The following is a 23,959-nucleotide window of genomic DNA, read 5'->3' as shown; positions in this document are numbered from 1 at the left end:
AAGTCGATTTTTAATAGTTGTATTAATAGCATTGGAATTTTGGGAAAGAGGAGTGTTATATTTTTTTATTTTCTGCTACATTACAGATAAATTGGATTTGCAAGAGAATTTATAATTTAACTTGTGTCAGCCTTATATCGAAGGGATCCGATGTAAAAGTCGGAAAAGAGGGTTGGAACACGTTGGTGTTCGGTAGGGTTGTCGTGGATGCGCATTGGACGTTGAAGGAGTCTATCGTGTATCAGCTAACGTTCCTGGATCACATCGTCAGTATGCGGTCGCGCATTCCATGCGGAAGCACCTGTTTGTTCTTTCGGCTTCTACATCGGCTTTTTAATCTCAAATCACGTCGAATACTTCTCATCGTGTTTACTTATAATTTAATACAATCACCAAATATTTAAAAATCAGCAACAGAAGAAAAAATCATAGAGAATATTTATATTCAAAATCCTTGAATTAAGATCGAAATAAGAGAACAATCGAAAAGAAAAGAGAGGGTGAGAGAAAAAAAAAGCACCAAAATATTTCGATCAAAAGATCCTTAAATATTATTAAATGCTTAAAAGGAAAATTAGAGAATTAACAGAATAGTTCTGAAAATTATTGACTGTGATCAAAGGAGAGAAAGAATTGTTAGATACAATTGGTGTAATCGAATAACGAACAAAATACAGGGACAAAGTACCGTTGAGCGGGAAAAGGAAGCGAAAACCGAAAGAAAGAGCGAAGGAGACGAGGATAGTTTTAACCACGAGAGAGGAACGTCCTCGTGACTTCAACCACGTGTCTCTCGTGGTCCTCGTTTAAACACGCGTAAGAGCAATTTTCTCTATTGACGTACACCGGTTGTTCGTGGTTGCTCGTACTGATGGACACTCTTGTTTCTTTGCCACGGATCTATTTACGAATAGGAACCGGCATGCGATCTTTTTAAAATCAAATGTCTATTTAATTTTTTTCGTATGTATCTTCCTTCGATGTTAATGTAATCATTTGCCCCGTTCACATTCTCCTTTCTCTTTATCACTGTAGCATGCAATTAACCTAAGTGTTGTTATATTCTAGCCAGATTCTAAAATTTTGCATGCTGCGGATCAAACTGTACCTCGTTAATGTCTGTGAAATAATTGTTCCTATTTCCTTCTATCTGTTCTTTCTCACAATTCTCGAGTTTCGCAAAATTCTCGCAGCTATAATATTTTTTTAATTGTAATGTAAAACCGCCAGAAATCGGCGATTATTTTGTATTCCTAGATTCAAAGATTACTTGTTAGTTACTCCGCCTACGAGTCAAATTTCAGATGAATTTGAATTTCTTCTGAGAACAAAATCAAATTTAAGTTGATTATATCGAATTCTATTTACTTTTTCCGATATGATATAAATCACAGGTAAAAAGTTACTTGATATATTTTTCCCGCAAGTCTGCCGAGTTTTCCCTAGTATCAGAATTCTTTCATTAAAAAAGAAAAGAAAAAGAAGAAAAAAAAAGAAGAAGAAGAGAAAGGAGGAAGGATAACAATGATTTTCCCCATTAATGGCTCGGGATTCCGTGGAAATGCGTAATGTGACGACTATCGATCGAATTGATAGAAATGGAGGAGAATCTTGTGAATCCGAAATGAAAAAAACGATAGCATTTAGTCGTGCACACAAGATAGTGGAGCGCAACGTATGTACGTAAGATTGCAGCTCTTAGATTATTTGTAGTCGTTGCCATTGAGATGGTTTGATAGTAGCCCCTTCCCCGCGTACCTTTATATCGAGACTGAATGGACAGAGAGAGCAGCCTCCTCTATGAGATAATACGCCTGGTTGTACCTAAGTCATTCAGGCCCGAAGTCGGATCCATCGAATCGCGAGAGATCGCGCGAGGTGAGGGTGGACACCGTGGCCCCTGCAGTCATGCTCACCATACAAAACGAGTGAGTATATCGGTTTGCATGCGATTGAGTAACTACACGATACTTCGGCTGCATCGATGCATCTGTGGATATCTTCCACTATCGTGCTTTCACCTCCTCTAGCTTTTCAGAAATCGCTGCCGTGCCGATGCTTCCTGCTTCGAGCTTTTGATCATGGTTTCAGGGGTCGTCGGTCGATTCGTGACTTTTCAACAGTTACCAAGCTTATGCAGCCGAGGAATAAGCAAATATTCTCTGGCTAAATCGAGAACAGCAGGCTTCTCCTTGACGATTTCTTGTCCAAACTTTTCACTTCCGTAATTTCTTTCGTTTCATTTTTATACGCGTCGTTGTCCATGCTTGCTAAACGAATTTACTTTTCACCTATTTAAAAGTTTGGTACTCCACGTACTTATTATCCAAGCATACGCACTTTATGAAAATTCCACTTGTTAATTTCGGCTCTCCCCTTCCGCAGAGGGGAATCTTCTCTTTACACGAAATAAAGCAGCGTCGCCTAGCTCAATGCATTCATCTACTCTTTAAACTTCCTTTCAGCGATGGAAGAATCATACTCGTCTACCTTCTTTGTTGATGGATTTATGGTTTCGTGGTGATTATGCGGTTTAACGATAGACCTCATAAACCAGTACGTGGAAAGCCTCAGAAGTAACCGATTACGTGGCTTTGCGATTATACGATTTTCGATAAGTTAGTTCCTTCATAACCGGTATATCGAATAACGATATTTCAACCCAGCCATTTACCGATAATCCTACTTTTTTTACAGGTTCCCATAAAATCTAGCAAATCCTTATTCCAAGTTGTACATCTATTCTAGTCTTTTAATCTCCGTCACTCGACAAATTTCACGTAAATTATGGATCCATTTAGAGTCATTCATATGTTTTGAAGTTTTAGTAGAGCGTAAATCGTTTCGCGAGATTTCGCTTATAGCGTAACACGACATACGCAATTATAAAGGTGCGGTTCCGAGTAGATACCGTGATGTGGTTCTTCGAGTCGACGTGGATTCCCTTTGCATCGTGTGTAGTAACATGGCAATAAACCACTACAGTAGCGGTGCATAATCTAATGGTGGGTTGCCTCCTACGACAAGTATGGGACAGGCTTGCACCATGCCTCCCTGCGGTTCATTAATTGCAGCTTGCTCTCTCGACTAGCATGGCGTTATTCCGATCGTCCAAGCGACAACAACAACTAGGGGTTGGAAGGGAAAGCTTCGTTACACGTATCTGCAACATGTCTACATTCTCGAAGGAAACCTGTAGGAGGCTATGAGCTTTCTTTGTTACGGATCCCTTTTATTCTTCCAGTTTCTTCCTCGATGAGGACGTTGATTGACCATCGTGTCTGATAATAATAATTCATGCGTGGATCGAGTTTCCTCCACTTCGATTCTGCTTTGCACAATGCATGGGAGTCTCTATATTGGAATTCACCCGAATTCATGAAAGATTCCAAACTATGTTACAGGTTACTATGCAAAATTTATAGTAGAAGCAATCTACGACGAGAGCAGTTCACAAGATTGCTTCCCACATTCTTTCCTCGCTTTATGCGATCGTTTTTCTCTGTTCAACGTACAGTTTGACATATTTTCTTTGAGGCACAGTACCTATTCCTGGCATCAAAGTTTTTGTTCTCCGTTAAACATATATCTAATACATGTACAGGTGAATTTGTCTTTCTCTTGGTCTCTTGAGCCTCGTTGCTGTTCTGTGTCAATAAGTGCTTCGCGTGATACCTTCGTATATGTTCGAATTAATACTCAATTCACTTGCAGTCGTTTGCAGGAATATATATTATTAAGTATTGCTTAAGATGCTGGATAATAGCTCGTCTATAAATTTTTACATCAACGAGTTTTTTGTTAAAAGAAATTTTTACGAAAGAGACAAATCTGTGACCTTTTCCATGGTCCATCTGACTCGAATCATCCTTATCGTTATTTCCGGAAATTAGAGAAACTGCGGAGAGTGTAATAACAGTATTCTGGATGCTTTCCACCCTTAAAGATTTGATTTCACGGCAGTTAGTTTCATTGTGTGCAAAGTTTAGAGAAAGAAAAGGGTCTTATGGTCTTAAACTTGCTTGGCTGTTGTGAGACTATTACCTTGTATTCAGAGAACAACAGGCAATGCGCGTCAGCGACGATCATTTTGTTCAGGCTGCGGTTTACAGAAGTCAGCTGTAAGCAATGTTTCTCTGTTGCTGTTCTATCGCGCGTTCTTCGATGGTTAAACGTTGTTTCCCGATCCTGCGAATTAATTGAATCGAAAGATGCATCGAACTGGAAAAGCAAACCGGAGGGGAAGAGAAGCTTTAATACGCATCCCGTGTTTTCATACTGAACTATCGTTCGTCGCCTGCGTTTCGTAGCGAAGAAGATAAAAACAGATCGCCACGATTGCAAGCATTTGGTTGGAGATCAAAAAGGTGGGAGTAGACTTACTAATTTGTGTCTGACGGTATACTTGTGACAATCAGTCTACTATTCAACTGTTCGTTCGATCCTCTCCTTAGACGCTTGATTTTCTTTCATGATGTACAGAGGAAAAACACGTGTATCAAAGGAGTCGCTCGTGCACGCCGATGTCAAAGGCTTCCTTTCTTCTCGAGGCCATCCCCGTTCATTATTCGTTTGCTCGATTATTTAGTTTCCCTAGCGAATTAGCAGGAAACAAAGGTAGCCTGTGACATTGAAAAGTCATCAAAAGATGCATATATCGTAATCGAGTGTTAAAAGGACACGACACGAACGACATGTATATTTTTATGCATAGGCAAAGAAATAATTTGGAAAAATAAATTGATATGAATTCGTACAGGATAAAACATCGATATGTGATAGCTCGACAGTCAAAAGCTCGACGGATATAGTGACATTTTGTCAGCCATTAAATTCGTGGCCTCGTATCGAATTATACATGAGCGCAAGAGTAGTGTATAACGTTGCACGCGCACGCTGGTGTAGAACTACTCGTAATCTACTCTCACAGGTTAGCTCTTGTGTGTCGTGTAGTTGAGCGTAAATAGTCTTCTTTTAATGTAGTTAAGTGTAAAATAGCTTGCATAGTTTAATTACAATACTTGCCCCGCTTGCAGCGCGTACACGCACGCTCACTTACACAACCATCGTTTCGTGTTCAAAAACGTTTCAATGCGTATATGCATGTTCTGCACCTGTCATTAACCAAGGCGTTATACCATCAACGATGCTCCTTTAGACGAAAAATCGAATATCGTGCGTGACATGGGAAGACATCACGGTATTTTTAATTAATATTTTTCATTAGTATTGTTCTAATGAAACGCACCATGCTGTCTGTCGTAGTTATTGTATTGTTGTGATCACGATCAAAGAAAATGACTCGCTTTCGGCTAGGAATTCAGGGAAACGGTGAAATTATTTCAGCATGTCACCGCGTAATGGCTCGTGCGTGGCGGAAGTAAGCTCAGTGAGGAGTCTCTCGTCGGACGATGTCTCGGCGACGAAGACGAACCGAAAGAAGTCCTGCTGGGCACGTGCCACGGATCCGGCTCATCGCCGTGGACGACGAATTCAACTGCTACAAATGCTGGTGCTACCATTCATACCGATCCTAGCGTTGATCGTTCAGACAGCTAACACCCTTCATGACATTCTGATCTATCGGCAGGAGGTCTCTGACATTGAAACGCAGGTAATCTAGGGGTTAGATGTTTCTTAAACCAAGTATTTTATTTTCACTGTGGATTAGTTTTCTAAACTTTCGTAATTGTTTTTTCAATTCACCTTAGGTTTTTCTAAATTCATCCGAGATTTAAGATCACGTAAATTTATGGATCGGAAAGTAGCATTTCTTAACATTTATTTTTTCTCGGAATACACATAGTGGCGTAGTATTACGAACGATTAATGGTAATAATCGATCAACGAACTATCCAACAGTAACGAAGGAGTGAGTAAATATGCACCACACCTACGTACTCATTCTTTCAAGCGTGGTCGATGCATTCTACATCCATTTCTTCAATTGTTCCAACAAAAAAGGCATATAAGTCATGATAACGTATCGGTTTGCAAACCCTTTACCTATAATTTACAATGATTTTTAATACCTTTATAGCGGAGTAACTTCTCAAAAATCGATTACACACACTTGTTAAATTGGGCACATAAATTGCGTGTCACTGCATGTTGCACGACTGGGGATGACTGTCAACTTTTATTTATCGTGATTCCAAGGATTCCATGCGTTTATCAAAAATAGTCGGAAATATTTTTCGGTGTGGGGTTATCTACACTGAAAAATATCGGATATACAACTGTTTTGTTTACACGAAAAATACGATATAATTTAGGAAACTTTTATCGCTATTCTCTGGTATTCTATCCACCATACCATGTTGCGCTCCTTTTAAAAGGATAAGAGTCCCCTTACTGCAGAGGACGATTATCAAATCGGTATAAACCCTTTTATGGTTGACCTTGATTCTTCATTTTCCGGCTCAGTACCTTCTTTAATACATATTCGTTTTCCTTAATGCCGGCCACGCTAAATTTTAACGAGACTCGTTGCCAGTTCTACAAACATGAAACGTGGCAATATTCAATTTTTGACGTTAATATTTGTTCGATAACGAGTTCAATAATCACGCCATGGGTTACATTGGTTGATTACCAATGCTCGTAATCGATACTTGAGTTTCTAATCAATCTATTTTTTAAAGCGATGCTTTCGATCGGCATGTTGTTGATAAATTAAAACGGTGCACAGTAACGAATATTGCGCGTCGAAGCTCGTGTTTCTCTCTCAATATACTGATCGGCGAGAGCACATATCCAGAGGCATGATCGCCTTCTCAGGGGGAATTAAAATGCGTTAATAAGTTTTTTTTATGGTACGATCGGTGATAGTGTTCTTCAGGAAAAGATATTTTTCCGTTCCGATTCGTTAGTCGTCAATATCGATCTATCGATTACATACCATCAACGATGATATTTTCTATTGTGATGTAAATAACTAGCAATAATCCATTCTATCATAACACAATACATTGGTCATCAACAAAGGTACATAGGTATTGTTTCATGGTGCATCGAGTTCTTTACAATGGTTCTTCATACAGAACCGTATTGTTACCAGTGAACGATCGATCCACAAAAATGGAATTCCAGTTAATGGAGGAGTCAACAACTCTTTTACTCTTTTATTTCGTCACAACTATAAAAACATATAACGTGCAATCTTTTCGAAACAGACCCGAAAAATTATTTAAACTTCCCTCCCCTTCTTCGAGTTTCGATTCTCGTCTTCCATGAAATCAAAAATCTTGTCAACAGAGAAGACGATCGTTACATAAGTAATCGATAATGGTTAAGTAAAGATACGATTTTCATTTCCTACAATATATGCTGACAAATAATTTTCATACAATACCCGTTTTTGTATCGTGAGACTTTAAATATGCGTTTGATGTAGATGCTATACATAATCTAAATACATGCCGATTAAGATCCACGCCGTACGCTATGAACATGTCAATTCCACCCTTAGCTGTCGTCGAAAAAATTTCCATACTAGAATGAAGTAACCTCGCCTGGTTCTTGGATGATCATTATTATAGCGTAGTACTGGAAGAGTTGACGAAGAAGGAGAGTGGTAGATCCGATCGAAATTTATCGAAACGGGGTGTAGTCTCAAGTGCACCGTTCGATCTCGAGTTACTTGTTTGACGAGCACGGTGGCGTGGCATGAGGAAAGGCAGAAAAGAATGGACGCATTCTCCTCCTTGCTTGTTCTCGTCCCTATCTTCATCGTTCCCGGTGTTTGCTGTCGTCCTGCTAAGCGTGTCGAGAGTTTTATACCCGTTCGCGTTGCTGCTCTGCCACGCCCTCCATAATTAAAATCTATAGGAGAACCGAAGACAACGAATTTCATTTGCCTTTTAAAGTCATCGCCCTTTTCTTATACTTTATTGATAAAAATTAGATTGTTTATGATACCACGGAATGATTAAATTTGTTTACGGAGAGATCATTTTTTTTTTTTTTTTTTTTGTACAACAACCTCAATTTCACTTTTAGAAGTGCGTATTATAGAAGAGAGAAGCTTTCAGAATTTTTAATAATTTCGCAACTTTTAATCCACGATGGAGATTATCGTGACGGAGATTCAGTATTCAGTCAATACAGTCGGAGAACGTCTGTTGTCGCGATTAATCCTGACGTACTGGCTATAAAACGTTAGTATACCAGACGTGCAAACCTGACATTAGTTCGTTCGAATTTCCTCCATTCTCGATGAACGAATGTGTCAACAACATTTTCTACATTATTGAAAATTGTTAGATGGCACTGAAAACGATAAAGATTAAATTAATTTTAGAGACTCATCGACTATTCATTATTATGCATTAATCGAGAAATTCCAACGTCCATTCGTTTTATAATATTACTTCTTCGTATCCTGAAATGCGAAAAAGCGGCGGTATTTCACCATCATTTTTTGCGACGCTTTATGACGACAGCCGATCTATAATTGTTGAAATGCTGTATGAAACGTAGAAGCGTCGCAAGTATAACAGAAGGCCATTTAGGTACTTAGAAGTTCGAGTGACCAGACAATGTGTACCTAAGAGGTATTCACTCGCTCTATTCTGTCCACTTTGTCCTTCCCTTACGATTAGTTTCATCTCCTTCCGGAAGTTTCATGAGCTCGGTGGCAACACTGACTAATGACTGACAAGGCTTTGGTCTCATGCATTTTGATATTTTAATTATTCAACGATATAGGTACAGTAATACACTATGTAATAATTTTTAAGAGGATATTTGGTCCTCGATGTTGTCACGTGTTTGCAACTTTTTCTAATAATTTGTATATTTTTTATTCTTTTCTTGTCAAACGTTGATTGATTATGGTTCTTAACTTTTTACAGGTAACAATCGCCACAGACTTAGGGAAGGTTGTCACGCGGATGCAGCTCGAAAGATCTGAGGTTGCATTCTTTATTTACACTAATGGCAGCACTCTAAGGTATTATCATGCAGCCTGTTGTTAAGCTTTCTCTTGAATCAATATCAAAGATATACGATTTGAATTTGTGTCGCAAAGTATCATAGGAAATGCATTAGATTCGTATACGATGCTGTACAATCCTTTTTACTGTTCACCAAAAGCCTTTAAGATCGCTTGATCTTTCGGTATACGTGACTCAGTGACAAAAGCTATTTGTCCAAAGAGGAGGAACCCTTTAACGTACAGGCCAATGAAAACAGATGAGCAAGCAGGATATCCTCTAATCAAGGCACCACAGACGCGAAACACTTTTCTTAGCATTTCGAGAGAACAGTCGCTCCACAGAATGCGAAAACAGTCTTCGACCTAAATAGTTTCCAATCGAAATAAAGATTCACGCCAGGGGAATTATAACGAGTACAGAAATCACATGAGATTAATCTAAACGATTTTCTAAATCTTAATTTGCTTTCGATTTGTACTTATTGGTATTCGTAAATTCAAGGTTTCAGCGATTAGAGTCGCATGATCGGTGAAACGTGACATATTGACCTGACCCTTCCGCTTCGATTCTTTGATAGAACTGAGGGAGACTCTGTAAAATATTAACGAAATTTCCCTGGTAAAAATAATTCCATAATCCTTCAGGAACGTCTCGGCTTTGTGAATGGCAACGCGAACTAAAACAAATAAATAACCACAGCCTCTCCGCCAATTTATCGACGCAGTACTAATACGTCATGGTCTCTTGCGTCTGTTGAAGGTCGAACTTGACGCAGAGGTTCGCCATAACCGATCAGGCTCTTCATAACATGACTACGTGGCCCCTGGTCTCGGTACCGAGGGATGAGAGCAAGACGCAAACCTATGACGTGGTCAGCAAAGAGGCCTTCCAAGCACGCCTCGAGGATTTCAGGTAAGAAATCGATTAGCAAATACTCGATACCAGCCCTCTTTACTCCAGACAGAATCCACGTGCATCACTAATGACGTCAGAAGATCCGTTATGTGTCTAATGGCTTTTAGCTGAATTACCATAACTTCCTTGACGTAATCGATTAAACAATAACGATTTTCTTCATCCTTGGCTTCAACGTCTCTTTTGGCAACCACTGCTAAATTAAGCTGTTGGAAATTTAAAGCGGAGGATCTGATTTAGTCATTCGCGATGTGTCAAAGGGGAAGATTATTTTAAAGCTGATAGCAAGATAAAAAGGATTTAATGGGAGTATACTCGTGCATTTCTGATGTTAGTCTTTGTCTTAGCAACATACGATTATATGGAAAGTTACGGCGCAATCCTCTATTCCCTCCGGTCTCCGTTCCGACACTTGTTGAATTTCCATTCAACCTCGAAGTGGACAATTTTCCTCTTCCGCGTACTTCTCCTTACAGCTCGATAATATAAGAACTTCCTTTTTCGATATCCGATCAATCCAGTATTTTGCTTTTAACACTCGTAAATTTTCATTTCTATTATAATCTACGATATAATCAACAATAATTAGTACTCATTAGCAAAAATAGAATTGAAGAAATCTTAATAATATTAATAATTTAGACGTGATAAATCAAACATGATGCGATAAAAATAGCGATATTTTAACGTTAATATCGCGTGTATACACATAAAAGAAGAAAAAATGCTGATACATCAAACGATACGAAATTTCATCAATCGATCATATTTCTCCTGTTCGTGTCGCATGGAATATTAGGGTACTAAAATTATTATACACCTACAAATACAGCATGTGATATTACAATAGTAGATATTACTCGATCATCTAATTAGAAGGGGAGAGCCAAAAGGTGCGGCAAAGGTAATCCGCATGGTGTGGAACGTATGGTAAAACGGTGTATGCTTTTATAATAGCACCGTCGTGTCGCATTTGTCTTGGTATATCGATCGATTATAAAAATACGTAACCAGGATCCAGTTTTTCCAAGACCGAGTCTAAGACGAGCGATCGCTACATCTCGACGAAAAAAGCAAATAAGCATTCCATTATCGAAAATTTATTAACTTTCGTTTTCTTCGAACTATCACGTCATCGATATCTATGTTAAGGTTGCCAAGATACAAAAATAAGATTACATCTCATTGCGTCCCAACGGAAACACGATGAAATGACATTAATATGCGAATACAAGAATATTTACAGAAGACATGTTTTTCATTCTGTCGAACTGAAAACGACGGGAGGCTCCGTTACTGGGTACCCGATAAATCGATAAAAGCACAAGAGTCAAAGTATCCGTTATGAATAATTTCCATTCGTAGTTCCCAAAATTGATTTGTTATACAAAGGCGTGAAAACTCGTGAAATTTGAATAAAGATCGATCTATGATATCTTCTTACAAAATATCGAGAAGAAATTAAGGAAAGGATTAGATTTAGAGCCTTAGTAATAACACATTACTAATCTATCCCACGAACGATACTAATTAAGGGCGTCATATTTCTCGTATAAATTATGTAGGACGACGTGTTAATGTAGTGGAAATTTCCCATTCTACGTGACCGCAGATGTACATTGTTCTCATGTAACAATTTTCGAAGCTCGTTAATAACCAACAGATATTGTATCAACTATTTATTTCATTTTCCATCTACCTTCATTGTACAAACAATTTCTGTTACAAATTATTGTCGAATATTTAAAAAAAATGCACTTTCCAAAATTTTGTATAAAAAATTCTCTAGGACCCAAAAAAGAGTTTCGATTAAGGAACAAGCTAATCGAAGAATATGAAGGATTTTGATTTCTTGCAGTACCAAAACGGTTTCTAGGCATCTAGAAATCGGATTCTAGGCATTCTTGTATAGGAAATTCTCCATTGATCGACTCGAGGGTTTGTGGTTTTCGCGTTGGCTATTACACGAACATATGTCAGATAATAGAACACATTTCTGTCAGCGGGAGCACCGGTAACAAGCCGCTAACAATCCTTTTCTTTTGCCAGCGAAGATATTATATGACTGACAAAGATGACGAGGAGGAAAAGGGTCCGTGTTAACTCGATTTCATCGAAGACGTAATGACACAGTTCGATTCTCGATGTTCTATTAATCTTCGGCCTGTCGATCCATCAGTTGTCCACCGAATTAATTAGGATAGCTATTTAAGTGATTATTTACAATGTACTAACTAGCTTCTATCGTTATGGCTAGTCTCATCTCGACTAATTAGCAATCTAATGACATTTGTTTCGTACTGCATTCGTGCAATGGAGGCTGCAATATGTAATTGAACTATCGACAACTTCTGAAACAACAAATAGTCGCGTAGTTTGCAGTGATTGTTAAGTGATTGCTGTTGGGTATTAATCAAGGAAAGTGTGTCAACTGAAAAATTCTTGCTAATCATAAATATTAGAACCCTTACTTGTTTCATTTATTGGAAAACTCAAACAAATTGTACTTTATTTAGTACCTCACATTATCTAAAGGGTAATGATCCTTTTAGGAGTTGAAACAGATGGCTAAATCTAAATTCTCAAAATCTTGATCTGCACCACCATACCTATAATAAGCAGTCTAAGTACTCACTCGATTTTAGAATACTAATGTTTAAGGAAGTTTAAGGTTTGTACCCCGTATAGTGGATGTTCGCGTCTCATTAAAATGTCAAATGAGAATAACACACAAGTACGGAGCTGTAATAAATTCGCTCAAAGAAATCGTACGTCATTTTTCCTCTTTCGCTCCTCGGCCTTCTCTGTCGAACTACCTTTATGAGCAATGGATGAGGTTGTCACACATGAGCGCGTGACCGCCCATTTGGAGCAGTAGACAATATTTTTAGACCCCTCTGCCCACCTCCCTCTTTCCACTTCTCCTCTGCTTTCTCTTTGCCGTTCTATGACTATCATGTCTCTGACTAAAAGCCCACTTCGATACAACGAATACCTCCACTATCTGTCGACTCGATTCAACTTTCCTCTGCCACGTATCTCTCCTTAACAAGAATCTCTGTTCAGAGTTCCGTTCCCATTCGTTACTCATGATCGTCGTACATTCTGCTATGCGTAATGAATTGAGGGTAAAGTAGGGAATTATATGAAAGAGAAAGTATAAAAGAATTCTTTCCAGCAATAAAAGAATTCGGAAAATCGATACAACCCCTATTTGTTAGGTTTCATCCTTAAAGCGTCTATAAGAAACAATGGATACACACCATCATTCAATTTCTGACCTATGGATAGTGGGAGTTAGCCGAGTCTGAGTACAAAGTTTTGTTCATTTCTCAGGCAGAAGATAAGTTCAGAAGAGAGCAGCATTACCGAAGTGATGGCGTGGTATACGAGCGTGAACGCGGCGATGTTAGACCATCTGACTAATCAGATCAAAGAGACGGATAATAGTGGTGTTTGGAGGTAAAGAAAAAATTTTATCGTTGACATTATCGTAAAACACACCGAGCACATGTACGTTACATACACATTTCTCGTAAAATATCAATATTATTACATTTCTTTAGCAACATGAAACAGAAAGTATAAGGGGAGGGTAGATAACTTCAGGATTCAGTTAAGTAAATCAATTTTTCAGTTAACAGAAAGAAAGTTTATAAAAGTGGGATAGAGAGTTATAAAGTGCATCGAGTTTCTCGAAGCTTTTCAAAAATAAAAATCAATTTTAAAGTTTGTAACATAGTAAAATTTGTCTTTTTTACTTTTTATATATGTATATATATTGACGATTCAAGAATCACGTAAAAAATATTTGGATTCGTGCAATTGGACATATCTCGGCATTTCAGGTATCTGATTGCTTTTAAAAATTTGCTGAGGAGTATTGAGAGCTTGGGTATTTCTTCCGTGTACGGAATCAATTACTTTGGACGTGGAACCCTTGTGGGGGACAATTACGTCAGCTACGTTCGCCACGATATTCTTGGACGTGATCTCCTCTCTGGATCTCTCACATACGTGCCTTCTCTTAAACATTTTTACGCAGAACTCACCAACTCCATGTCAGACTATGGAAGAATTAAATCTAGGTATGCAACGACCATATTAAGAAAACTATTTAAAAGAGCAAAAAAAAGAGAGAGAGAGGGGAAGAGGCTTTTTAAGTCTAGGCAAACTTTCGACTTGTCGAACAGCTAGAAAAGACTTTCAAAATATAAGCGTAACTTCTATAATAGAATGAATGAGTGAAAAGTTGGAGCGTCGGCGTATAAAATGCATGAAATAAGGGAGAAAGGTTTGTTTGGAAAACATACATTACAGACGAGATGAAATCCTCCAGAACCAGAAGAGGAAACCGAGTGTTGATGATGCTATCGCTTATTTCGATTCAATGGCTACTTATGTGGATGAGCTGCGTAAACTTCAACGAGAATTACGTCACATGATCCGGTAAATCTTTATAAGAGTAATGGAAAAATATAGTTTTTATATGATAGCTTGAATAGTGTAATTGTAATTGAACAGGGATTATGTGAATTCAACTTTACAAGATGCGAGTAACAAAGAAGTTGCTGGGATAGCTATAGTCGTGCTAGTGTTGGTCGTTTCTCCTATCATTATAATACTAGTACGTAATGCGGTTGCGACGATACAAGTAAGTAAATACACATATTTACTTGATATAGTATTTATATAATTGATTCCTTTCATAATTGTAATGTAATTAGGTTTGAACTTCAATTTATTTATCTGCTTGTAACGTTTGGAAATATTCAATCTTCCAAGCGAAAGAAGTATTTTATTGGCTGCAGTATCGACAATTCCAATTAAGCGATGTGTACTTCTGTTCCTTTCAATCGAATACCGATACAACGGTATAATTCTTTTACTTCGCAATATAGCAAGATAATGAAATTAAAGACTTTCATCACCGCTTGATCTCATTTTTTTTAATCCTCACCGCCATTAACGATTCTAAACGGGTGATAAACCGATTCCGTATGCGTTGGTAATTAGATGTTTCGTTGGAATATTTTAGATGTACGCAGCCAATTTAGCGCAAAAGGCTCGGGAACTGAAGCAGGAAAAAGGAAAGAGTGACACGTTACTTTTTCAAATGTTGCCTCCTAGCGTCGCACAGCAATTGAAGCAAACTCAACAGGTAATTAAAAATTGCGTTTGAAAAATATTATGTTGTTGATATACAAACGTTTCCTTTGTTCCGCAGGTTCCAGCGGAATATTACGAAGCAGTAACCGTATACTTCAGCGATATTGTTGGGTTCACAGAAATAGCTGCGGAGAATACTCCTTTAGAGGTAAAATTCTTTCCTACCATGTATAAAATTATCCTCGATTTATCTGTATTTTAAATTATTACGCTTTTCCAGGTTGTCACCTTTCTAAATTCGATCTACAAGTTATTTGATGCGCGTATCGAATGTTACGACGTATACAAAGTTGAAACTATTGGCGATTCATATATGGTCGCCTCTGGCTTGCCTGTTAGAAATGGTGAAGTCCTTTCCTGCACAATTTTGTTGTTTAAATTCTACTTATTATAATATAACAAAAAAATTTATGACACGAAATTTTAAAGGGGACAAACACGTATCTGAAATAGCGACAATGGCCCTCGATCTTCTAGCAGCTTCATCGGTATTTCAAGTACCAAAGCGGCCCGGTGAACGTCTTCAAATACGAAGCGGTGTTCATACAGGACCCGTAGTTGCTGGAATCGTGGGAAGCAAAATGCCCCGTTATTGTCTCTTCGGGGATACTGTGAATACGGCCAGTCGTATGGAATCAACTGGAGAAGGTATCTCATCAAGTTCCTTATTTTCTATTTGGTATTAAACGCATATTTTTCTACAGCTTAATTTTAATTTTCATTTGTTTTATACGAAGCGCTACGAATACATATTAGCCTAGAAATGAAGAAAGCTTTGGATGCGGTAGGAGGTTTCAAAATCGCACATCGCGGTTTGGTAGATGTCAAGGTAGATATTTTATGTAAAATTTATAATCGGACAACGCCCTTCAATGAAATTAATTTCGTAGGGGAAGGGATTAATGGATACGTACTGGTTGGAATGCAAAGACGGCGGAATCGCACGGGCAGCGGAATTAGATCTGCCCTCGTTCTTCGAAGATGTGCGACCAGTTTTCATACGCCGTTTACGCGAAGAAGGTACCCTTTGATGTGAACCGTATTCCCGACGGGACCTCTGGTACCTGAACCGACCACCTACTCCTTACATCCGTCTTTCGCAACCCAACCTTATCGACCACTTAAAGAAACCCACTCAAGGTCGTAAGAACCGACTGTCTCATCCGAATCTTCATATTACTCCCGTGAAACCACCACCTCAATCGCAGTCCAGTATCGAGTCTCAGGACTCCGTGACATACGAAGGAACTCAATCAACGACACCTTGTCCACCGAGTTATTCTCCTGCAAGTCAACGAAGTCGTTATTCCCAACCGAATCTACCCACTCTCCTGATATCCCACGACAAAAGATCCGGAGGTTCGGCCGACCGCCGTATAAGAATGTCTCAACCTACGTTGAACTTGAGCTTCAGCGGAATCAATTTTGTCGGGATGAATCGTAGCTCTAGATTATCTTACACAAGTCTTAAAGCAGCTTCCGGAGATAATAGTATTAATGAAGAAGAGAGATTATCAGCACGAAGCGCGCCGTACGGCGGAGGAAGCTCGAGAGGAAGCTTAACGATGGATCAAGGTACCTCGAGATTGTCTCAACCGGACGTAACAAGGTTTATCTTACGTCAGGATGTACCAGGGAAACGAGATCGCCTTTCTCAATCCACTTTAGTTATTGGTGATTACCACCCTGGTCGTGGTCAACAGAGATTATCTCAACCTTGCCTAAGTACAGGGAAAGATCTCAACTTACCCACGATGGTTTTCCATTCTCCCTCTCCACCGCCTACCAAGCATAAAAGATTTTCTCCTGCCATACACGCTAGCCAAAGGGATCGTCTGTCGCAGTTGGATATTGGTGCTAAATATAGGAACTTCAAGGAGTCGGCTGTGACGAAATTTAATCGAGATAGATTCTCAATACCGGAACTAGAGACGCAAAACGATCTTAGGTTAATAGCAGGCACGCCGAAGCAAAGATTTAGCTTGGACAGTCAACTGACACGTAATCAGGATGTGACTCGGTCCAGACTATTACCGATAGCTAGTTCACCTATCAGTGAACACCAGCAACCTAAGATCGACGAACAAGTAGGAATTCCTGGAGGTAAACTTAAAAGCCCCGCTAGAGAAGGCCTTGGAAGTGTACTCGTGGCAAGCACAACTCCGATCCTACCACCAAGCGAAAGACAATTATTATCAGCCGAATTAAATAAAATAACGACTGCAATTACTTCGACACCACCAGCTACAACACAACAGAAGAGTCAGACGACGCTTAGGACAAGCAAACTTCACAGATCAGTCTCACCGATTCCTAACAGGGAAAGGATGTCGGTGCCCGAAATAAGGAATTCGAGTTTGCGTCGATTGCTTGATCCGCCAACAAGGCAAAGACACAGTATTACAGGCAATCTGAGGCAGAGTATAATTTCTCCTATCAAACCTCTCGACTTTGGCAGAAAGTCACCGAAACATTTATTCGAGGAGGCTCTGGAAAGATTTCGGAAGGATGAGAAAGAAGAAAATCGGAAGAACGAAATTTCAAATTCGGAAGCTCTTATCGATATTGTTGATGAACCTAAACATATTCAGAAACATTACTCGTACACGTACGAAACAGATGACAATTCCTCGATACTTGGAAAGATAAGCATGTCCGCGATACCGAAGAAGAAGTATTTAGAAAGTAATTTTGACGAAAACGAACAGGTAATCACTACGGTAATAGAAACAGACGTACCAATGATTATAGCCAATCCAAAGTACGTGAAGAAATCGTCTTACTCGAGCGAGACCCCGAAGTGGATTAAAAAGTATTTAGAAAGCGAAAGTCCAAAAGTAGGAAGAAAGACGACGAGCAACAAAGAAAAATCTAACAGAAGAAATAGTCGAAGGAAAAGCTCTTTGGAATCGGTGGAAGGCGAGAAAATTACAGATAAAGTTCGTTCGAAGTCGGTGAGTAGCGGTGAAAGGAGTCCAATGCTGAAGAACACTGGCATACAGTCCGAATTGAAGAACATGAAGAACACATACGTAAGAATTCTCCCCTCGAATAAAATTCAAGAGAACAGGTATGAGGTAAAGGTTGATAACAATTGGATCGATGGAAATATTCAGGGACTGTATGGCGATGAATGCGACGATACGGATTCCGATGATTCCACGTCCATTTAAATTGAACTAACGATACTAATCATAACGATAGAATAGATAAAACAAGAAAATTTTATTCAACTAATCTATGACATTTATAAATTGATGCAGTGAGAGATTAACAAAAATTTCGTATTCTGTACTTAAACCATTCAAACGGTATCAATTTTATGAAAATTAATATTTTCAGTAGTTACCAATCGAAGACCATTTTAATAGGTAACAGTTTGATTAGCCTAAAGCACACTTTGAGAACGAAATAACGAAAACTGACATGCCGATCTCAAATATTTTCTCATATTGTTATTTACACCATGAACTAATAATTGTGACCGATAGAAGTCAACTAGAAAAAAATGTATATTTATGAAGACAACTTTTGGATCTCTATGTATTATTTTCATCCGAATCAGAGTGTTATTTCTATCCGAATAAAATTAAGATAACTTGTAAATACTTGAATTATATTCAGTCATGCTTACTACAAAATGCATAGCTAACAAATTTTAGAAGAATTTAAAACACCGGTTTCTATTTTATTTTCGTTATTCATAATTCGTGTCTAAAATATAAAAGTTTTTAACGCTTACTGCTGTGGATGAAAAGTCAATGAAAATATATTCTAGCTATTGTTAGCACGTCAAATACATAAACAGTATGAAATGTACATTTTCTCGTCAATATACCACCGATATTAAATTCCCACGATTTTACAGTATGAGTGTTGGAAAATTTATATTTTCTTTTTTTCTATACTAGTCAGCAATGAGATTCACGTGTGAATGCCATCTCAAATTCCTATTAAATTTCAACCTTATAAAAATAATCCAAATGGCTCGTTCTTCGCATGAACGTTACATTATATATTGATATGTACTGCAATGTTATGATATTATAACGGTAAAACGTAATCGATGTAATGTTATAATATCGTAAACTCGGAATGAATGTAATATTGCGATCATGAATGTGAAAGTTAGTTACTGTTTATCGTAAACATAAAATGTTAGTTCTTTATGTATGTCATTTAGTATATAATTAAAAATGTTATACCAAAGATGTAACCAAAGTGAAAAGTATATAAAATGTATTTAATTTTTAACAAATATGAGTTCGGCATATCTCATATTTTCAGAAAGGAAGATGAATGAAATTCATGAATTATAAAATATTTCATCATATTCTTGCTAAAACGCATATATTATTATAAAAATTCCTGTACGTACATCAAGTGGCATTTTATAATCTCTTCCCAAAACTTGAAACATACATGCAAGAAATTTTATCTGAACAACACAATAAATATGCATGACTTGTATTGTAGAACATAAAATACCCTAAATTTACATATCCATATTATTTTGAACACAGAGTGCCTAAATTTTTATCATTATATTATGATTATTCAATTCTTTTTTCATTATTGAAAAAAGGTATACATACATTTAAATCTAATCCCTTATAAGAAATACGTCATTTTCGTAACCTGTACTTGATAAAAAAAAATAAGGCTACATCGTGAAAACGTACATAGATTGCGGTTTCAAATATAAAAAAGCGCCATCAGATAACAACTTTGTTGTGAAGGCGATGTTCCTTTAGGCATGGCATAGAACAAAAACGATTGGAATTATACTCAAAAGGCACTTGACCTGCCATATTCACACCACATTGAAAGCATCGTGAAATTACGGTGCACCCTTGGTTTAAAATACGTTGCTCTACAGCCAAAGCTCTCTGTGATAGAAACATTTAACGATTTAATTTATTAATACTAAATAGCTGTACAATTAATCTTTAAAAATGTGTACCTTTTCCCTGTCACTAAGACTAAGATATCTTTGCTTTGTATCTTCTTCTTGTTTTTTAAGTTCAAATTCTTTTCTCTTCAATTTATCTTTTTCCCGTTTTATTTTTCTTTGTTGTCTCTTTTTTTCTAATTCTTCTTGTTCTATTTCATCAGTAAGTGGGCCAGGTATTTGAGACTTTATAACAAACACATATTATTTTATATGTAATAATAACATCTTAATAAATGAAAGATAGAGAAATATATAGTAAATACTTTGTTATAATTGAACTTGTCAGGATAAGCGCCCATAAATCTTCTAAAAGTATTTCTGGTTTCCTTATCATTTGCCGCAGCATATGGTGTTTGTAGCTTCTTATTTTTATTGCAAGGATCTGATCCAATTTCCAGTAATTGCCTAAAATAGATAAACTTGAAAAATTTTTGCAAAACAAAACAATAGTTACATCAGCATACTAATTTCTAACTACTAACATACCATACTAATTTCAAGTGTCCACCCAAAGCTGCTACATGTAACATCGTATTACCATCTTCATTAACATCATTTACTAATTTCTTCACATCATCTTTGTTTACAATTGAATTAAAATCTACAGTTACGTCCTCTTGATTTTGTTCTTCCAACTCCACAAACTTTTTTACTTGAATTACGAGATCATTAATTACAGATGATAATAATTCACCATCGCCTAATTTACATGCAGACCATAATTTAACTTTAGCATTGGTTAAAGTTTCGTTCAGTACGCATTCTAAAAATGCAAGTATTTTTATTTATGTAAAAAGATATGATCATTAAAAGAACATAATATATATAAATGTATTCACCATCTTTTTTCGTCTTTTTCTTCTGACGACGAGCTTTTTTATTCTTCATATATCTTGGCACAGTATCTTGAAAGGCGATTAAATTTTCATTAAGTTCTACTTCCAATTCTTGTTCAATTAATGAAACATTCATTGGAATATTAGAAGTTCCTGTTTGATCCAATTCTGATTCCGAAGATGATTGTGCTAACCTAGCAATGATATCTGTAATACGAGATCAAATGAAAATTCAATTAATTATTTAATTGTATCTCATATTCAAAATATTTTAATTTTCGTACCGGGTAAAGGGCGACATGGACTTTTTCTTGCTTTTGCTCTATCTATATGAGATCGAGAATTCTTATGTTGTCTTTCGGGAGATGCTTGAGCGGGAATTGTATTCTTATCGCTATCTTGTGGATTACGTGCGTTATTGGTAGCATTAGAATCATACTCTACATTTTCTATTTTCTCTGGAATTTCGCTAGATACATCAGCTTTTGAAACTTTTTTTCTAAGAGGTTGACGTGGTGAAATAGGAAAACAATCTGTAAAATCAGATGCAGAGCCTGTAACATACACCATTAGTAAGATAAATATGAACGTATTTTAATATTTGAAACATAATATCAAAATCATACCATAAATTTCCACGGAAGTTAAAATATCATACACTCTTTTAACTTCACTAAATGTTGCTCTACGAGTAGGAAAAGGTAGTGCCCTCAATCTTAAGTCATTCTTATCGAAAGGTGGATTTTTTCCTCCAAATAATACAGTACGATTATATGGACCAACTGCTCTATATAAAATTAGAGAGGAATTACTGATATGAGATGACCACGATTCAAGTATATCTTGCACATGCTGAAAATAAATAGTTAGTGAATATGATGAAAATAGTCCCTATCTAAATTTAGTAACTATATACCTGAAGGAGAGATGCTTCATTATAACGACGTAAACTAGCTCCAGCACTCTTTGGATGATTAGCTGTTGTACGTGAACTTTGAGCAAAGCCCTGTTTTGCGCGTACTGTATAAGAATGAAATGTTTTGTGCACAATAGGTTCCCCACCTAAAGCAGGTAGATACTTCTTTATAATTCCGGTATATAAAATATATCTTTATACATTAAAACTAATACCTTGAAACACAGCTGCAGCAAAATGTCCTCCACCAATCATGATAACAGTCCATGTTGTTTTTCTCCCACTGTCCAGTGCCTGAGCAATCATCTCATTGTCTACCTCTGGAATTTCCTAAAATGTAATTGCATCTCTCCTGATCTGGCAAGTATAGACACGCCAAGTGATTCTAACAAAGTAGATCAAATTACAGAATAATATCATAGACAAGCATGTCTACTATTATAAATGAACAGACCTTCTTGTTGTGAAGTAAGCATCTATATATACTAAATATATTTCCATCATCATTCTCAAAAAAAACTTTTGAATGACGGTTTGCAGTGACTAATAAAGCCTCAATTTTTTTCTCTTTGATAATGTCATCACAATATTCTGTATCAGAACTATCAGAAACTGACTCTGTATTTTTTCCTTTTTTCTCAATTTTCTTATTTTTAATGGAGATTTTATTTTCACAATGACCATTTCCTGTTTCTGAGGCATATGTCTCATCTTCATTTTCAGATTCTACATCACTTCCAGATAAACTCGAAACATTGCCTACAATGTTAACAACGATATGTTTTTCATAGTATACATTAAGTATACAAAAAAGCTAAGTTCTTTGGTAATACCTTCATCAGCTAAAAGATTAAATTTATCTTCATTAATAGGTCTTAATCCATTCAAACGCTGTTTTAAATTATACCGGTGCCAATCTAACTTATAATGAAGTCTTTGTTGTGCTTTGTCTTCAAATATAGTATTACAAAATGAACAACTTAAGGAATCAGATACAACTAAATCATCAAGTTGACTTATAATTCTCTCACTTCCTGAAACTAATATAATAGTGCTTTTAACTTCACTTCATAAATTCGTCTATTATATTATCAATAATATCGTTCTTAATCATTTGTAATTTTCGAATTCGTAGAAAGAAAATGCTTTAACCTTAGAAACATATGGTTTCTATATATTTGAAAATTCTGAAACATCAATCAACTCGAATGACGTAATTAAACAGTGAATAAACAAAATAGTTAAAGTGATTAATAAATATCCTTAGCTTTAAAAAATATAAGTAAAAATTGTAATAGTAAGTATTCACATACAAACATAAATTCGCATCAAATAGCATTTAAATAAAAATAGATATATATCCTAAGCTTAATTACCAGATGACGATCGCGATTGCATACATTGTGCAACTTTAATACCCTTTGTGATTCTGTTAAAGTCTTCCTGGTTATATATTTTAAATATTTGATGATCCATTATCTACGTTATCTTAACTTCTAATCAAAGTCGATATAAGCCTGAAAAAATGAAGCACAATCGCCGATAAAATAAAGAAAAAGATGTAATAAACTTTAATTTGAAACAAAAAATGATAAGAAAATTTCTGATTACCCAATAATGTAATAGGAGAGCCACAACGTTCTACACTGATTCCACTCACGGTCGCATAAACGTGGCTCTACTATCTTTTCTACGTATATTATATGTATAGTTTACTTCACGATAATTAGACGTTAAGATTGAACTATGCAGTTTGATACCCGATGTCACTCACTAATTAGTTACACTTATGTTAATGTCACTAACTTTTTCATTCAAAAAGAAAATAGTTAGTTTGATTGAAGTAAAATTCTAATATTATAAATAGCATATATACGTTCAAATTTAAATACTAATCACACTGTATAGTAACCTATTTTAATTCAGTCATGATAGGTAGAAGATTACATCATCAAATACATTATCTCTTGTACATATGTTGTAATCAATGTAGTGTTTACATAACTGCAGAAAATCTAAAAATGTAATTGGAAAATATTAGTTATTAAATATAGACAGATTCTATTACAATTTGGATAATATCACGGTAACACAAAGTATAGAACAGAGGCTTTAGAGACCCTTTATTATTTTACCATCATTCCTAGTATTATCGACTCAACATACAACAAATCAGAACTTACCAACAAGTGATATATATAATATAATTTTTGAGTGACAGAGAATCGTT

The 23,959-nt window shown here is 36.6% G+C and overlaps 3 protein-coding genes across 7 annotated transcripts; 2 read left to right on the top strand and 1 right to left on the bottom strand.

Annotated features, from left to right (window-relative positions):
• The first annotated feature begins 119 nt into the window (after positions 1-119).
• On the top strand, positions 120-16,054 carry LOC139992101 (uncharacterized). Of its 5 annotated transcripts, none has more exons than XM_072012640.1 (15): positions 120-816; positions 1,714-1,928; positions 5,347-5,614; positions 8,856-8,953; positions 9,699-9,851; positions 13,191-13,316; positions 13,703-13,942; positions 14,175-14,303; positions 14,379-14,508; positions 14,893-15,015; positions 15,082-15,171; positions 15,244-15,367; positions 15,453-15,671; positions 15,761-15,852; positions 15,914-16,054. In XM_072012640.1, the coding sequence occupies exons 2-15, from the start codon at positions 1,909-1,911 to the stop codon at positions 16,052-16,054; spliced, it is 1,953 nt and encodes a 650-aa protein (XP_071868741.1). In that variant the 5' UTR covers positions 120-816; positions 1,714-1,908. The 5 variants fall into 5 exon arrangements, with proteins under 5 accessions (XP_071868741.1, XP_071868740.1, XP_071868742.1 ...); XM_072012639.1 differs by having other exon boundaries at positions 1,428-1,928; XM_072012641.1 differs by lacking the exon at positions 1,714-1,928.
• A 351-nt stretch (positions 16,055-16,405) lies between these two features.
• Positions 16,406-20,670, top strand: LOC139992102 (uncharacterized). Its single transcript, XM_072012643.1, has one exon. It carries the CDS (start codon positions 16,406-16,408, stop codon positions 18,194-18,196), a length of 1,791 nt encoding a protein of 596 aa, XP_071868744.1. The 3' UTR covers positions 18,197-20,670.
• LOC139992098 (tRNA endonuclease ANKZF1) lies at positions 19,357-23,807 on the bottom strand. Its single transcript, XM_072012634.1, has 13 exons — positions 23,341-23,807; positions 23,106-23,246; positions 22,563-22,769; positions 22,184-22,488; positions 21,945-22,059; positions 21,730-21,875; positions 21,440-21,665; positions 21,098-21,367; positions 20,817-21,020; positions 20,464-20,740; positions 20,241-20,382; positions 19,987-20,160; positions 19,357-19,912 (listed from the first exon to the last, which is right to left on the bottom strand). Exons 2-13 carry the CDS (start codon positions 23,203-23,205, stop codon positions 19,739-19,741), a joined length of 2,340 nt encoding a protein of 779 aa, XP_071868735.1. The 5' UTR covers positions 23,206-23,246; positions 23,341-23,807; the 3' UTR covers positions 19,357-19,738.
• Positions 23,808-23,959: the final 152 nt, after the last annotated feature.

Source organism: Bombus fervidus, chromosome 11, assembly GCF_041682495.2.
Source record: "Bombus fervidus isolate BK054 chromosome 11, iyBomFerv1, whole genome shotgun sequence".
NCBI classification, from domain to species: Eukaryota; Metazoa; Arthropoda; class Insecta; order Hymenoptera; family Apidae; genus Bombus; species Bombus fervidus.
This window is presented reverse-complemented; position numbering and strand designations above follow the sequence as displayed.